The sequence below is a fragment of the Physeter macrocephalus genome, chromosome 14 (assembly GCF_002837175.3).
Source record: "Physeter macrocephalus isolate SW-GA chromosome 14, ASM283717v5, whole genome shotgun sequence".
NCBI lineage: Eukaryota > Metazoa > Chordata > Mammalia > Artiodactyla > Physeteridae > Physeter > Physeter macrocephalus.
This window is the reverse complement of record NC_041227.1, coordinates 117851368-117869872: the sequence shown is the minus strand read 5'-3', so window position 1 is coordinate 117869872 and position 18505 is coordinate 117851368. Positions and strand designations below refer to the sequence as shown.

General features: G+C 36.3%; 1 protein-coding gene across 6 annotated transcripts in view; it reads left to right on the top strand.

Moving 5' to 3' along the window:
* Positions 1–18505, top strand: part of LOC102992754 (G patch domain-containing protein 8) — a 90280-nt gene that overhangs the window by 65953 nt on the left and 5822 nt on the right. For 5 of the 6 annotated variants that reach the window (XM_028498399.1, XM_028498401.2, XM_028498403.2 and 2 more), the window contains one exon: positions 11102–11245. In XM_028498399.1, coding sequence (XP_028354200.1) covers positions 11102–11245 — 144 coding nt within the window. Of the gene's footprint in view, positions 1–11101; positions 11246–11399; positions 11627–18505 lie in introns of those variants that run through there. The other variant, XM_028498405.2, reaches the window with a different exon arrangement.

Below are 18505 nucleotides of genomic sequence, written 5' to 3'. Positions count from 1 at the left end.
CATAGTTAAGAACCCATTGCCTAATCCAAGGCCATGAAAAGTTACACCTATGCTTCCTTCTAAGCGTTTTATAGTTTTAGCTCTTAACATTTAGGTCTTTGATATATTTTGAATTAATTTTTATATGTCATGTGGGCTTCCCTGTTGGCAGAGTGGTTAAGAATCTGCCTGCCAATGCAAGGGACACGGGTTCGAGCCCTGGTCTGGGAAGATCCCACATGCGGCAGAGCAACTAAGCCCGTGCGCCGCAACTACTGAGCCTGAGCTCTAGAGCCTGCAAGCCACAACCACTGAGCCTACGTGCCGCAACTACTGAAGCCTACGCGCCTAGAGCCTGTGCTCTGCAACAAGAGAAGCCACGACAATGAGAAGCCCGCGCACCGCAATGAAGAGTAGCCCCCACTCACCACAACTAGAGAATGCCCGTGCACAGCAACGAAGACCCGACACAGCCATAAATAAATAAATTTATTTATTTTAAAAAATTTTATATGTCATGTTTGGTAGGGGGTCCAAATTCAGTCTTTTGCATGTGCCTACCCAGTTGTCTCAGCACTGTTTGTTGAAAAGACTATTTTATCCCCATTGAATGGTCTTGGCCATTTGAAAATCAGTTGACCATAGATATATGGGTTTTTTTCTCTCAATTATTGGTATATTCCATTGATCTTTATGTCTTTGCAGTAACACACTGTCTTGATTACTGTTGCTTTGTAGCAAGTTTTGCAATTGAGAAGTGTGAGCCCTTCTACTTTATTCATTTTCAGGATTGTTTTGGCTATTCTTGGTCCCTTGTAATCCTATGTGAATTTTAGAATCAGCTTGTCAATTTCTACAAAGAAGTCAGCTGGGATTCTGATAAAGATTATGTTGAATCTGTAGATCAGTTCAGGGAGTATTGCCATCTTAACAATGTTAAGTCTTCCAGTCCATGAACATAGGATGTTTTTTCATTTATTTACATGTTCTTTATTTCTTTCAATAATGTTTTTTGGGCTTCCCTGGTGGCGCAGTGGTTGGGAGCCCGTCTGCTGATGCAGGGGACGCGGGTTCGTGCGCCAGTCCGGGAAGATCCCACATGCCGCGGGGCGGCTAGGCCCGTGAGCCATGGCCACTGAGCCTGCGCGTCCGGAGCCTGTGCTCCGCAACGGGAGAGGCCACAGCAGTGGGAAGCCCGCGTACCGCCAAAAAAAAAAAAAAAAAAAAAAAGTGATTAAATAATGTTTTTTTTTAAAGCTCTGTTTCTTTTGTTAAATTTAATCCTAAGAATTCTCATTTTTTATGCTACTGTGATTTTTTTATATTGATTTTGTATCCTGCAACTTTGCTAAACTCATTTAGCAGCTCTAGTATTTCTTTTGTGAATTCTTTAGGGTTTATTACATATAATACCATATCATCTGTGAAAAAAGATAGTTTTACTTCTTCTTTTTCCTGTTTGCTTTCCCATCTGGATGCCTTTTTTTTTTTTTTTTTTAACATGTCTAATCGCCCTGCTTAGAACTTCCAATATAATGTTGAGTAGAAATGACAAGAGCAGATAGCTCTGTCTTAGAGGGGAAGAGACATCTTTGTTCTGATTTTTAATGGGCAAGCTTTCAGTCTTTAACTTTTAAGTATGATGTGAGCTGGGGGGTTTTCATAGATGCCCTTATCAGATTGAGGAAGTTCCCTTCTATTTGTAGTTTGTTGCGTGTTTTTCTCATGAAAGGGTGTTACATTTTGTCAAATGCTATTTTTGCATCTACAAAAAAAATAACATGAGGTTCCCCCCACCCCCATTAGTGTGGTATATAGATTTCATTTTTATATGTTGAACCAACTTTGCATTCCTGGGATAGATCCTACTTGGTCATGGTCATGGTGTATAATCTTTTTAATATGCTGCTGGATTTGGTTTGCTAGCAATTTGTTCAGGATTTTTGCATCTGTATTTATAAGAGATGTTAGTCTGTAGTTTTCTTGTGATGTCTTTGTATCAGGGTAATACTGGTCTCATGGAATGAATTAGAAAGTGTTATCACCTCTTTTATTTTCTCTTCTTTTTTTTTTTTTTTTTTTTTTTTTTTTTTTTGTGGTATGCGGGCCTCCCTCTGTTGTGGCCTCTCCCGTTGCGGAGCACAGGCTCCGGACGCGCAGGCCCAGCGGCCATGGCTCACGGGCCCAGCCGCTCCGCGTCACGTGGGATCCTCCCAGACCGGGGCGCGAACCCGGTTCCCCTGCATCGGCAGGCGGACGAGCAACCGCCACGCCACCAGGGAAGCCCTCTCTTCCTTTTTAAGATGGTTTTACCAAGTGTTTCATATCCCTAAATGTGTATTGTTTAATTTAACTGTTTTTGACTTTTATATAAATGGATTCATATATTTCCTGGTATACATGTATGAGAGTTTATCCAGGGTAAGGCTTTTGTTTGTTATTATTTGATTGCTTTAAAGTAGTTAAACCTGTGTGGTTTTCCTAAACACTGCTTCACCTGTAGCCTGTGTATATTGATATATAATGTTGTCGTTATCATTTTTTCCCTAGATATTCTAGTTTCAGATTTGTAGAAAGGGCTTTTTAAAAATGTTAATTCCCAGTTTCATTGTACTGTGTTCATATATGTTGCTTATATTATTTCTTCTTTGAGGGATTTATTATGGTTTCCTCTGTAGCCTAGTAGGGTCTTTTGGGGTGAGTGTTCTATGAGTACTTTTAAAAAAGATGTATGCCCTATTTGCAAGCACATAACCGTGTTAAAATATCCTTAAGGTGTTCTGTATCCTTGTTTATTTTTTATCTTTGACCTGTCATGTAATGAGATGATTTGAGTCTCCTTACTTTAGTATGTTCATGTGTTTCCCTTGAATCTCCTCTATTTTCTTCTTTATGGATGTTGCTGCTAGATTATGATAGTTAGATATTAAGATTTTTAGATACCATGAGTTGCCCTCATTGACAATTATAAGTACCTTTATCTTGTTTAAAGCTTTCAATGTAAATTCTACCTTGATTGAAAGTAAAAACCCTGACTCCTTTCATTTTTTGTGTATGTATTGCTTAGTATGTCTCCATCCTTTTGAGTCTTTCTGAATCACCCTGTTTTGAATGTGCCTCTTATGATCATCATGGAGTTGGGTTTTGCTTTGTGTTACAGTATGAAAAAATTTTTTGAGTTAATTTTTTATATTTTATGTGACAGATATGTTTATTTTAGTTCATATTTATCTTTTTAAGTCGCTGACTCTGTGCTCTGTTTTTCTTCTCTGTAAGGTAGATAAAGCTATAGATAGATGGATAGATATAGATAGGTGGATATAGGTTGGATTATATTTTTGTTGTAATTACCTTTATAACTTAATAAAATTACCTTTCGTTCTTTATTTCTTTCAGAGAGTATCCATCATTTTCATACTGTAAGCAGGGGAAAGTTTCCTTGTTTCCTCTTTTTCCTCCCTTTCATTTCGTCTACCACCTAATCTCAGTAAACTGAGTGTATATGTAGCATACAATTAAATATGGTTGTATAATACTTACATTACTTAATTTTCAGTTTTAAATGGAGTTCTTTTTTACATCTATTATAGTTGTAACGAAAGGCAAATTCTAATTCCCATTTACTTATCTCTACCCCCCTCCCCATCTTATATTAGTTATACCATTTCTTTCTTGTGAGGGCATATAACATGTACATTGTAATCTGACACCCTAGTAGCCCCACTTCTTTTAACCTCAATTCTACAGGTAAATGTATTCAAAGCAGCCTTCCAGTCCTTCTGTTGAGTTTTTCCTCATAGCTTCTGCTGTTTATTTCCTAGTAACTTCTTTAAAGGGGGTTGTACAAACAATATTTCCTGAATTATTTTTATATATAATATATGAGATTATATTTTATATATTTATCTATAACATAAGCATTATATAATCTCATGTTATATGAACCTATAAAAATAATTCAATCACATATATAAACATATGTACATTATAAAATCCTTGGTTAATACTTTCTTTCCCTAGATATCTTATAGTGTTGTACCACTGGCTTCTGGAATTGAATATAATCCTGAAGAAGTTGAAGGCTGGGCTGATTTCTCCCTTTGATGGTTTTACCTAGCTGCTCAGAGGAGTCTTTCTTTACCTTTAAGATTCAATAACTTTACTACAGTGTTGATTATGACCACTGTTTTGGGACTGTTTTCATTAGCACAAAATATGCCCCTTCAACATGTAGATCAAGGCATGTGGTGGGGGTTTTTTGTTTTGGTTTTGGGTTTTTGGCCTGTATATTTGAAGGGATTTGTATATTTGAAGGGATGTCTCCCATTGCTCCAATCCAAGTTCTTCCCTCTGCTTTTTCTAGATCTCAGAAATTCTTGATGAGTGAAAGAGATGTAGGTGTATCACTTCAAGTGAGCCCTTTATCATACTTGCAGTATGTTTTTGCTGTCATTTTCTGAAATCTGCTACTGCCTGCCTTTTTTCGCTGCTCACTTGGCCTTGAATGGCTTCTGCTTCATTTCTCCTCACATACTTCTCTTATGCCTTTTTCTCTTATGCATTTTTTCATTCTCCAGATCATATCACCATTTTACTCTTGTGTGGTATTCAAGAGAAAAAGAAAGTTGTTTTCCTGTGTTGCCACATTCACCCCAGAAATCCTGGTATTGTTGCTTTCTGTTAGTTGCTGATGTACAGAAACATGGTTGGTTTGTTTGTTTTTTATGTATCCAGCAACTTTCCATTACTAGTGTTTGGTAAGAGTTTATTATCTGAAGAGCTTGTTGGGTTTTGTACATACTGTCTGCAAATAGTGACATTTCAGCATCATCCTTTCCAGTTTTTACACCTTCCTTGCCTCCCTCCTTCCCTTTCTTCCTTTTTCTTACTTCCACCCTCTACCTCCCCTTCCCCCTCCCCTCCCATTTCACTTCAGTGTTACCATTTCAGCTACATCTTAGGAGTTGAGGTGTGTCATTTTTATCTCTCAGTTTGAAATATTTTCTACTTGATTATGATTTCTTCTTTACTAAGTTATTTAAAAGTGTTTCTTAATTTCCAAATATGTGACTGTTTTTTCTCCTGATTATTGTATTACTGACTTCTAATTTAATTGTAATACAGAGAATAATACCAGTTGTTTGAAATGTGTTAAAGTGGTCAGTTTTCTTAAATGCTCTGTGTTTACTTGAAAAGAATATGTATCCTCTAGTTGTTGGCTGCAGTTTTACACATATCCTATTTGTTTGAGACTGTTAATTGTATTCCTTGAATCAGCTATACTCTTACTAAATTTTTTTGCTTGCTTGAACTATCAGTTACTGAGAGAGGAATGTTTATCTCCCACTGATGGTGGATTTTTCCATTTCTGCTTATAGCTTTGGCATTTTTGCTTATATATTTTGAAGCTGCATACAACTTTATAATTGTTAATAGATTGAGCCTGTTATTATAAAGTGATATTTTTGCCTTAAAGTTTCTTTTGTCTGATATCATTTTTGATAGCTTTATTTTGGTTAGTGTATTTTCTGATGTCTTTTTCCACCCTTTTTCTTTTAACTTTTATAATCAACATTTAGTTGGATTATTTGTAGGTGTTTTATCTAGTCTTCCAGTATCTTTCCCCCCGCCCCGCCCCAGTCTCTCTTAATTGGAGTATTTAATCTAAATATAGGTAATGTCATTTCCAGTATATTTGGATTTAAATCTGCCATCTCATTTTGTCCTTTCTTTTTTTTCCACCTCCCTTTTCCCCACTTCTTTTCCTCTTTATTTCTGCATTCTTTTGTTGGTCTCAGCAAGAAATATTGGACTGGGAGATGTCTAGCATATTGATGAAGTCACAGAAATGGATTAAATCACCCAGGGAGAAAGGAAAAACACAGTATCAGAGATGAAGAATTCTTTCCATGAGCTTATCAGCAGACTAGACACAGCAGAAGACAGAATCAGTAAATTTGAAGACAAGTCATTATAAATTATCCAAACTGAAATTGAAAGAAAAAGTAAAAAAACAGAACAGATTATCCAAGATCAATGGGGTAATATCCAGACAGTTTAATACAATTTTACTAAAGTCCCAATAGGAGAGAGAAATGGGATAGATTCCAAGAGATGATGGCTGAGAAGTTTCTTCTTTTCTTTTTTTAGTGGGACATAAAATAATGACATTTTAAGAGTAAATGAAATATATGGTAAAGTGGTCTCAGGCCCTTGGGAAGAAGAAAATTCAAACTTCTTTAGAACAACTTAGGCTTCAAAAAACTCCTAGATAGGGATTTCCCTGGTGGTCCAGTGGTTAGGACTGAGCGCTTTCACTGCCATGGCCTGTGTTCACACCCTGGTTGGGGAACTAAGCCATGCAGCCAAAAAAAAAAAGAACTAGATAAAGCTCCCCAAAACAGAAGATCATAGTCATATCACAAATCCAACTGAGAAACTGGACACTATGGGCTAGAGTTAATGGAGAAAAAAAAAGAGCAGAGTCAGACCCCTTAAGACTTAAGGTATTGGAATTGTCAGCTCAGATTACAGTGTGTAAAACAAGCATATTTAATATGTTTAAGAATAAAAAGGAATTGAGATCACGAGTAAAGGGCAGGAGACCATATAAAAACTGAATGGGAGGATTTAATAGCATTTTGCACAAAGTTGAATATTAAATTGTAACACATCTGAAGAAGTATCAGGATGCAGGAAAAAATGGAGAGAGGGAGGGCAAGAAAGAAAGAGAGAGAAATGGAAAATACATGAGGAGATTAAGAGTTAGATGATAAAGAATGAGAAGCTCTAATGTGTCTAGACAGAGTTCCAGAACGAAAGAAAGAAAAAGAATAGGGCAGAGGCAGTCAGTGTTCAAAGAGGAGAGCCCAGAATTTGATGAAAGACACAACTCACAGATTCAGGAAGCCTAATGAATCTCGAGCAAGATAAAAAAGAAGTCTACATGTAGACACATCCTGGTAAAACTGTACAATACCATAGAAAAATACACAATCTTTGAAGAACTGTTGTAGTAACACGGAAGTCAGAATACAGTGTCAATTCTGTTATAATCTAATGGAATGTTGAATGTGCTCAGAGCAAACAACCATCAACCTAGAATTGTACACCCAGCAAAAATATCTTTAAGAGTAGAGATTAAAAATAGATAAATTTTCGGATAAAAAAATCAATTTGCCACCAGAAGACTCTTCTAAAAGAAATTTCAAAGAAAGTACTTAAGAAAGAAGGAATGTGATTCCCTTTGAAAGACTTGAGATGCAATAAGGAATCTCTTATAATCAATATTTAATTGGATTATATGTGTTTTTTTGGTTTTCTGTTTTTTGTTTTTTGTTTTTTTTTTTAAATATCCAGTCTTCTGATCTCTTTTTTGGAAGAGTAAATCTTCCAAATCTGTATAAACATTATAAAAAACCAATGTCGTATGGAATTAAAAATAAAAACCAAAATAGAATTAAAACATGCTTCTGGGGCTTCCCTGGTGGCGCAGTGGTTGCGCGTCCGCCTGCCGATGCAGGGGAACCGGGTTCGCGCCCCGGTCTGGGAGGATCCCACATGCCGCGGAGCGGCTGGGCCCGTGAGCCATGGCCGCTGGGCCTGCGCGTCCGGAGCCAGTGCTCCGCAACGGGAGAGGCCACAGCAGAGGGAGGCCCGCATACCACAAAAAAAAAAAAAACATGCTTCTGCAGCCACAGTTGCTAGAAGATGGGTTCCACTTGGCACCTGCTGCTGCTTTTTTTTTTTTTTTTTTAATATTTATTTATTTGGCTGAGCCAGGTCTTAGCTGCAGCACACGGGGTCTTCGTTGCTGCGTGCGGGATCTTTAGTTGAGGCATGCAAACTCTTAGTCGCGGCATGTGAGATCTAGTTCCCTGACCCAGGCCCCCTGCATTGGGAGCACAGAGTCTTAGCCACTGGACCACCAGGGAGGTCCCGGCACCTGCTTCTTTATACTGCTCACTTTTGAATGAAAGTCTCATGCAGATGCATTTCACAGGAAAAGAGGGTAGACCATATGTCTGCACCCTAGTTTTAAGGGAAGTTGGGAAAGAGAGCTTTCTGACTTCTGTCTGGGAAACCAGCACTGATAAGGAAGAATATCCACAAGTTGCTTTATAGCCAGACAACATGAAATTGCCGAGGATGCTGAGAGAAAACTATTGAGAAGGATCAAATAGGGAAAAAAATCATAATGTGCTATATATTCACTTTTCAATTTTAACTAATTTATCCAAATGAGTTCAATACTGGCATTCCACAAAATACATCAGCCTTCTCTTGCATACTGATTAAATAGCTCATGTGAGAAATAGTGGAGCGATGTTAGATGATAGAGATGCTTTGAAAGTGTATCCAAAAGATACTAAACTGAATAAAAGAAAGGCTGATTGTAGAGCCTTTGAAATGAGATGTATCTTTAGGTCTGTTAACTAGAAGGAGCTACTCATCTACCCTGCTGTAGAAGGCTAGCAAGCAATCATTTATCATTCCTTTCCCCGTCTCATTCTTCTGTGCTGTTTTATAGCAAATGAATATACTCAACTTGCTTTGAGATGTCTTTTGATGTCTAGTTTTTAAGTGGAACTGCTGAGGCAAATTGGACCACCTCTTTGGGTCAGTCCCACAGTTTTGAGCCAAAACCTCATTAAGACTAATGGATAACCAGCATATCTGTGTTGGCTTTTCAAAATTAGCAGTGCAGCTTATTTGGAGAATAATCTTGTAATGTTTAACCCCATAGCTGGCCACAGTCTCAAGTAATGCTTCTTGCTATAAAGTCTAAAAAGTTGAACGTTAATAGTTACTCCAGCTTCTTTTGGTTAGTAACTTGCCTGGCATGTCTTTTTCTGTCCTTTAACTTTCAACTTTCTAAGTCCTCATGTTTTAGGGATATCTCTTATAATCAGCATGTAGTTGGATTTGTTTTTCTGACAGTTTTTTATTTTAGTACATTTACATTTCTTGTGATTACTTATAAATCTGTTTCTTACATCTTTTTACTTTCTATTTTCCTGATTTTTCTGTTTTTTGTTGTCTGTCTTACCTTTATAAAATTGAAGTTTTCTTAATCTTTCCCCCTTTACTACTCCTATTCTTCTGATAACAACCCTTGGAATTCTAATACAAATTATGCTTAATTTAACAAAGTCTAAAGTTAACTCCATCTCAATCAGTAAAAGGACTCTAGAATGCTTTCATTTCAAACACCCTCTCCTATTATATAAATGGCTGTGTCTGCTAGCATTTTTTTTTAACCCTTTTCCATCCTGCAAGCTAGGTGTTGTTGTTATTGTTGTGATTATTAATCTATATATTTATTAATATCATTTCTTACCACTTTTAGTATTTCAGACCTTCTGTCTGGCATCATTTTCCTTCCTTAAAACAGTGACTTTCAAGTCCTCAGTAAGAAATATTTTTAATATTAAAACCACACAAACACAACTGAAACAGAAGTTTTACAAGACAGTATTTACCTTTATTATGTGAAATATCCTCTGTATTTTTCTATTCTTTTTTTTTCTTTCCTTTTTTTCTGCCTGTTACAATCTATGAAATCAATGTCATGACCCACTAGTGGGTCACAATCTATGATTTCAGAAATACTGCTTTAGGAAGTTCCTTTTTAATGAATCTGTAGGTGGTAAATTCTCTTTTTATCTGGAAGTGCCTTTATTTCATCATTTCTGAAAAATATTTTCATTTGGTATACAAATGAAAATGTTTTCTCTCACACACCAAAGCATACTATCTTCCATCTTTTGATGTTGCTTTTGAATCTTCTGTCAATCTGATTGTGGGTGATCCTTAATTTTTTTCTGGGTAGTAGTATGATTTCATTGTCTTTGGTCCCATAGTTATGGGACTCAGTTTCACTAGAGTGTTTCTAGGTCTCTTATTTTTATTTAGCCTGTGTGGTATACCTGTGCTTCCTGTACCTGCGGAGTCATATCTTGCATCAGTTCTGAAAAATTCTCAGCCATTATATCAATAGAAATATAATTCACCTACCATAAAACTCACCCTTTTAAAGTGTACAGTTCAGTGGTTTTTAGTATATTCCACAAGGTCATGCAACCATTGTTACAATCTAATTCCAGAATGTTTTCAGCACTCTGCTACATTTTTTTGAGCTGTATCTTGACTGTCTTTTAACCCATCCCCTAGATAGTTGGTGAATTTTTTTGTTTATTTTTTACAATTAGGTTTTTCAATTGTAAAAATCTCATTTCTGCAATCTGCCTATTTTTTTGGTTTTGATTTTTTAGAATGTTTTATGTTTGCTAATTTTTGTAATTCCATTTTATATTTTAAACATTTTATAGTTACTTTATAATCTGTAACAGACTATTCCAAAATCTGAGTTCTTGGGGACTAAATCTGTTGCTTATTTTTTGTGACTCTTGCTTGTGATAGATTTATTTCCTTTTGTGTGTGTAGTAATCTTTGATTGTAACTCATATTTTATTGATCCTAATCTAGGAAAAATTTTGGGACCAAAATTGAGGATGCTTTCTGAGAATATATTTTATTCCCACTGCCAAGACCCAGAGATCCTGGGATTTCCAGCCTACTTCCAGGTCTTTTCCTTATTAGTGAGGCTTCTCAAGTTTAGTTCCCCCACCTTGCTCAAACCTCAATCTCCAGTGTCACCCACATGTCCTAAGGAGAGCCCTTGCCCATCACAGCTCTGATTTCAGTTTCAGGTCATAGCTGATTTTTAAATTTTGTTCTGTTTTTTTCTTCTCCGATTGCCCTTCTGGGGGATTTACTTTTCTCTCTGTGGTTCCTGCAGGGCAGTGAAAATTGTGTTTTATATATCTGGTTGATTGAGGGGTTTTTAGCCAGGGATAGGAGTAGGGAATGCCACAGTATCTATTCCACCACACTGCCAAAAGAGAAAGTAAAATTAAACTCTGAACTTTGTTTGAAGACAACCATTAGTATAACCACACGCTAATTACCCCACCATATTGCTACTTCTGCTCTGACTTTAACTGGTACCATTAACTGTTATGAAAAGCCCTTTTTCCCTCTTCAGGGAAGACTACTTTTTTATAACATTCACTTAAAACTCTACCAAGTCATTTTTTGTTTTATTTTGTGGTTCTTACAGGATTATGTTGATAAAGAGAAGGCAATTGCCAAAGCGTTGGAAGACCTCAGAGCCAACTTTTACTGTGAACTCTGTGATAAGCAATATCAGAAACATCAGGAATTTGACAACCATATCAACTCCTATGATCATGCACACAAGCAGGTGAGGAACAACAGTTAATTTCTAACAAAGAAAAAGATACTTTATTTGTTATAACTATTGAATTTTATGAGTGTACCCCAAAAAACTTGATTATGGTTTCTTGTATCTGCCTGTCTTTACCTGAGGTCATCTGACTGACTTGACTTTTCTCCAGTGACAGAGTCCTGACATTGACCTCATCCTTCCAAGATTGTATGTAGAGTGAAGAATTGTGAGCTTCATAAATCGTGCATAAAATTTTTGGCTTTGAGTGGTTTCTAGATTTGTATTTTTCAACTAAGGATCACTGGGAGCTTTGTTTCCCTTTCTCCCCTTTTCTGAACTTGTTAAACTTTGAACAGTTATCTCAGATTGTGGTCATTTCATCTTCTGTATCTAAGAATTCATGCTGTATTGGTTATTTCCTATCAGTAAGTCATTTTGTTACTTGGTATACCTTGGAGGATAGATAAATTTTGAGAAGGAAAATAAAGTTAGATGCTATTTTAACTTCAACAGAAAATTCTGATGCTTCATGTTGAAGAGCTTGCTGAAAAATGAATTACACCTTCTTTATGGTCTTTTTCTTTCTTTTCTTTTCTTTTCTTTCTTTTCTTTCTTTCTTTTTTTTCTTTCTTTCTTTCACTGATTTAGAAAAGAAACATTCCTAACTAGTACTGGCATAAAGAAGGCGGCAACAATTCCCTTGGGGGATTTTAGAAGGAGGAAATGAATCTTTACATCTATAGAACAATTCTAACTTATTAAAGAATTTTGAGCCATTTGATCTTAGGTGACTTTAGCAGAACTTGCTAAGTCTTTGGGGGTACAGTGGTTGTAGTTGTTAAATTTGTAAGATTTATGAGCATTGCTGGAATGCTCTCATAAGCTGGACCTGTTGAACCAACTTTTTTTTTTTTTTTTTTAACCTTTGTTTCATCTTCCAACCAACCATAATATTTTAGTGCACATAAAAGGCGAGCTTTGACTAAGTTTTCTTTTACTGGCACAGGAATAGTTTGTAAGCTGGTTGTGGTCTTATACTTTTTCTACATTTAACCAGACCTAACCAGTTTAAGATTCTTCCACTGATAGAGTTATATTGAAGACAGCTTTTCAACTTTTTATACAACTTTGGACATTGTTTTAATATATTGTCAGCTCTACTTGATTTGAGGAAGAGAAATCTAGAGAGCATATATATGGACAAGATACATTAGCAATTACCTTACTACTTCAAAGAGTCATCTGTCAAGAAAGACAAATGCAACAGTGAATATTGCTTATCCAGTAACTTTTCCAGCTTTTTGGTGTGTGTGTAGTTCAAATTTGGGGTTTTGTTTTTGTTTTGTTTGTTTTGAGGAATTAACAAAGATATTTAGCATCTAAATACATATCTACCATTTGGGGCTCTTGAGAATTTCTTCAGTTAAGAATTGTGTATGATAAATTAAAAGAATTGATATATTTATATGTATAACTAAATCACTTTGCTGTACACCTGAAACTAACACATTATAAATCAAGTATACTCCAGTATAAAATAAAAATTTTTTAAAAATGAAAAGACTCCAGAGGAAACTTTAGGCACCAAAAAAGAACAATTAGAAAGGTTACATTTTTAGTTGAAAGAAGTTTCTTGACTTCCCTTTCTTTCAATTAGAAAAAAATGAACCAGGAAAAGTGTGATTCCAACTTGAATCATGTATAGACTTGCTTTTAAGGGGAAAAAAATTCTATCAGAGCAGAACAGATTTACAAATTAAATCTGAGCAAAAATATGGAACTAATAAAATTCGCATTGACAACATTAATGTGATGGATGATAATGTTTTAGTGATGTTGCTCTCAGTTTGAGAGTAGTAGAAATTATTGCAACTGATTTATTTGAATTTGACATGTTTATTCTCCCGTGCACCTGTGTTGCCTCTGTTCTCTCATCACTTTTCTGTTTTGCAGTGATTCTCCATCTGGGGAGATTTTGTCCCCCAGGGGACACTTGGCCAATGTCTGGACACATTTTTGATTATCACAACTAGGGAGATGGTGCTACTGGCACCTAGTTGGGTAGAGACTAAGTGTGCCGCTAAACATCCTACAATTCACAGAAAAGCTCCTTGCAGCAAAGAATTACCTGGCTCAAAATGTTGATCAGTAGTTCTGAGGTTGAGAAACTCTGTTCTCTTAAGACTACTGAAAAACTTTCAAATACATATGATGTTGTGATATTGTTTGGCCTTTGTTTGGTACAAACCAGTCAATTTCATTTTAAATTCCCAGTTATGTTGTAAACATTTCTAATGTTCTCATCTAAATGATCTCAAATATTTGTTATTATTACTCTTTTTTAGATTATCATCAAAATGAAAATACAAAATTAAGGATTTCTTATATTGAACTACCTTATCCATTAATATAGAATATATCTGTGATCCCTGGTCTGGGAAGAAAGTCTTTAGCTGGTGTGATTAATGAATGCATGTAAGCTTATTTGTTCACCTTGATCAAAAGCCCATCTTAGGTGTTAAACAAAGAACAGATGTGGTGTAAGTTTGTTATTTTGTTTGTTTTTTGGTAGTGTTCTTTATTTGGTTAAAATGTAGGCTTTTCATCTTTCTTTATACTGTTCTCAATGCAAGTGGTAAAATCTTGAAACAGAATGCTATAAATATATAAACCAAAAAATGCACAGTACTGAGTTTTTTTTTTTTTTTTTTTTTTTTTTTTTTGCCGTATGCGGGTCTCTCACTGTTTTGGCCTCTCCCGTTGCGGAGCACAGGCTCCGGACGCGCAGGCTCAGCGGCCATGGCTCACGGGCCCAGCCGCTCCACGGCATGTGGGATCCTCCCGAACCGGGGCACGAACCCGTGTCCCCTGCGTCGGCTGGCGGACTCCCAACCACTGCACCACCAGGGAGGCCCCCCTGCCCTTAGAATTTCTAAAGAGACTTTAATACAGCACAGCTAAATAATCCCTAAGAGGAGGAGGTAGGTCCTATTTTTCATTCCTCTTTGACGGACATGAACTTATGATACAAATGGACCTACCAATTTCCAAATTTATGCTCTAAAATCATAAAGACACCCTGTCTTGTCTTCCAGGAAGGCACACAGGATTATTATGAATCTGAGATAATAGGTAAGTACATTCAACCCTGTATTAGTAATCCCTAGTTTGCATCTTTCATCAAATTTTCACCATTAAAATTTTCCAGAGAAATAATCTGTTATGTTAGTGGTAAACTTACTAGTGTAGGCAGGATCCTGAACATGCCCTTATCTTTATTAAGCACAAGTAATCTCTCAAAAAGGAGCTATGTGGTCACCCTCATTTGTGGTGATGTTTTTATCTCCCTGCCCTTTGGTACTATGTACATTTCACTATTCACTAGTTTTTCTCAAATTTTCTAAGATATTTTGTGAAGAGAGTCATTAATACACAGATATTAAGACCCAGGTTGATTTTCAGAGATGAAAAACGTAATTAGACATTTTGGCTCTTTTTAGCAGTTTAATCCTCTTTAAAAGTGATAATTTCATACATTTTGAGATTTTCAAGGGTAAGCCTTCCATTCCTCAAGGGATAACCCAATATATGATTCATTTTTATATAAGTTAGTTCTGATATGCCTGAGTGCTCAGTAAACATTAGTATTCATCTTCTATCTTTGTTGGCTTAGTTATAAGTTAAAGTTGACTTTGAAACTAAGCATTTTTCCATCTCTACCTCCGTGCCTCTTTATTTTGCATATCTTTTTAAAAAACATATCTGCTAATGGATATAACAATGGAAACCATTTCTTTAGCCTTGCAAGGTTTAAATTTCAAACTCCAAAGAATATTCTCTTTCCCAAGGGTAAATTTGTAGCAGCACAGTAGTCGGTAGCCTTATTTTAATGCTGATGTGTTTTGGTTTTGCTTTTGCTTTCTTGGTGCCTTATTACCCACTCAGGATTCTTCCAGTCTTACTCTCTTTTATTTGTGCCACTAAGGGGCTCTCCTTACTAGCCTCCAGTACATAAACTAGAGATCACAAATTGTCCCACAGATGTACACTTGACCCTTGAACCACATGGGGATTAGTGGTGCCAACCCTTCCATGCAGTCGAAAATCTGTGTATGATTTATAGTTGGCCCTCCATATCTGAGGTTCCTCCCTATCTGTGGTTCCATATCTGTGGATTCAACCAACCGCAGATCATATAGTACTATAGTATTTACTATTGAAAAAAATCCACATATCAGTTGATCTGCACAATTCAAACTCATGTTATTCAAGGGTCAGCTGTATTTTGCCTGGTCTTTGTGGCGTCAGTTTTTTTTTCCTTTAATTTCAGTTGGTTCCCAACTTTTTAAAATGGGATATTATATCATTCAGGCTTTGGCTTATCTTGAAAAATTGAAACATCTGAGAACATTGGGCCTGCATATCAACATAACAGTTGGGTAAAGCTGATTAGTTGCCTTCTCTTTAGGAAGGCGTATTCTCATTCTCCAATTAGATATGGTTTCCACTTCATCTCTTCTCTTACATCAGCCTGTGAGACTCATTACATTACCTACCAAATCCCTCTAAACATTTGAATTTGTGACCCAGGCCTGTACCTTTCCTTCTTTTCCACACAGGCTCCCACAGGTTCTCATTGACACTAGGGAAGTAGCACACTGAAAGGATGCCTTCTTATTCTTCCTTAGTGTTGGGTACAACTTCCTTAAAATTTCAAAACCACCTGTGGTAGTCCAATCCAGTATCAAAATCTGGTACTGTAAAGCAACTTTGAGAAATTCCTTTAACTTGTACGAAGAATCAGTATCTCCATCAGAGGAAAGAATGCTTTCAGCCTGCCTCCTCTTTTTGCTAAGATAGCTTCAGTATGAAAACCCCTGTACTTAAGTACATTTTTTTTAAAAAGAAATACCAAGGTCTGTTTTAGCTGTAAAAGTAGTGGTTTCCTGAGCTTTATAAATGACTGAACTAACACAAATCAAGCCTGTAGCAGCCATTAGTGATTTCTCTATTCTGAATTGTACAGAATAGAATCTATAACTACTACATGGTTTAGTTAACTTTGTCTAAACTTTGTCTGATACTTCCAAATTGAAGTATTTTCTGAGAAATTCTTTGGTGATAGAAGGAATGATCATTTTTGGACTTCACATGAACTTCATTGAAGTTTGGAGTACTTTCCACTTGAAGTTTCACTATTGACTGGTCAGATTTTTTTGCCTCTCGATGCATTTGATCCTCCGTATGCTTGGCACATGTAACATCAGGACAGTAAGCACACCAAGCCAATTGAACCTCTGGGAAGCCATTGCAGATCTGATGAAATGTAACTGTATTCCGTTTTCAAGGAACTGCAACTTTGATATTCAGTGCAGGTGTTGTGGGGGGCGGCGCAGAAGTAAAAACAAAATTAAAAAGGCAAGGTGAGAAAAGATAACTAGGGCTAAAATAAAAAGAAAAGGACCTTTCTAAGAAGTGAAATCACTAAGATCAGATACCAATGAAGATATTTCATAGGTGCTGTATATTTCGGGTGTTTATAGAATGTTTATACTTAGAAAACCATAAATTGATTATTGTAAAGATGTGAAACAGGTTAGGAAAATCATAAAGTATTTATGAATCCCAAAGCTTCATAACTGTTGACTTAAATAGCACAATTCACTTCTGAAGAGATTATTCTTTGAGAAGCAAAAGCAAATGTGAAGAGAGGAATGTATCTCAGAACTAAAGCATATTGTAGTTGTATTTTAATAACGTGTATCAGAGAGGTGAAAATTTTAGGTTCAGTGATATTTTGTACCACTGTGGATGCCATTTTCTTTGGGACTGTTTTGTCTAATAAGAGAATTGACATCATTTGGCCAGTCTTCCAACAACTGAGCATGATTTGAGCCTTTTCACCTGTTAAATCTTATATACCCACCACCTCTGCTTTTGTTGAGAATAGATTCCTTACACCCTGCTATCACAACCTAGTTAACCTTGGAAAACTCTGCATCTGTTTAGGGAAGCTGTCTGCTTTTGTGAGCCGAGGTAACCCTAAACAGACCCTTTGGGAGCTAAGGTTGCTGGTAAACCCTGTATTCTCAATACGGTGTATTTCTAACTCTGTTCTTGATCTTGGCACACAATTCCAAAGTGAATAAAAATGATTCTACCTTATTTATGTTTTGTAGCTTTCAACAGGTTTTCTGCTTCTGTACACATGCATTCATCACGGTGATGCACTGTGGCAGAGATTCTGGGATGAGGCTGTATGTTCTATTGTAGTCTGAAAAGTTAAAGCAACTTAAGGAATAATGATAAGTTTGCGAGCGACAGTACTGAAAAGAGAATTCTGAACTAGGATGCTGCTGTTCCCTTTGCTTTGGACCTAAGCAACTCTTACGAATTATGCTCCTTCAGATTTTACCTAGAGGGCAAATCTTTGCCTCCAGATATGATCTCTAGAGGATTATGTAGCTATACTTAAAACTTGTTATCCACAAAACCACAGTGGTATACCATTTCACACCTACTCAGATGGCTAAAATGAAAAAGACACAGTGCCGGAGAACATACGGAGAAATTGGAACTCTCCTACACTGCTAGCGGGGTTGTAAAGAGGCGCAGCCCCTCTGGAAAACAGTTTGACAGTTCCTCAAAATGTTAAATATAGAGCTACCACATGACCAACACATATTTAAGAGAAATGAAAATATGTCCACACAAAAACTTGTACAAGATTGTTCACAGCAGCACTATCCATCATAGCCAAAAAGTGGAAGCAACCGAAATATCCATCAGCTGATGGATAGATATACAAAATGTGGTACAGCTATACAATGGAATGTTATTCAGCAATAAAGTAGAATGACTTACTGATAAATACAACATGCACAAATCTTGAAAATATGCTAAGTGGAAGAAGCCAGTCACAAAAGACCCTTATGTTGTATGATTTTATTTATATGAAAAGTTTAGAATAAGCAAATCTATAGATAATGTAGTTCAGGTTTCCAGGGACTGGGTAGAAAGGGGCAATGAGGAATGAATGCTAATGGATGGGTTTTCCTTGGGGGATAATGGAAATATTCTAAAATTAGATAGTGCTGATGGTTGCACAACTCTGGGAATAAGCTAAACCCACTAAATTTTATACTTTAAATGGGTGAATTTTATGATACATGAATTACATATCAATAAAATTATTTTTTAAAACTTCATTATCAAACTTAAATTTTGGTAGTGATGATGGTGACTTCATGTATTGAAGACATGGGGTGTGTGTGT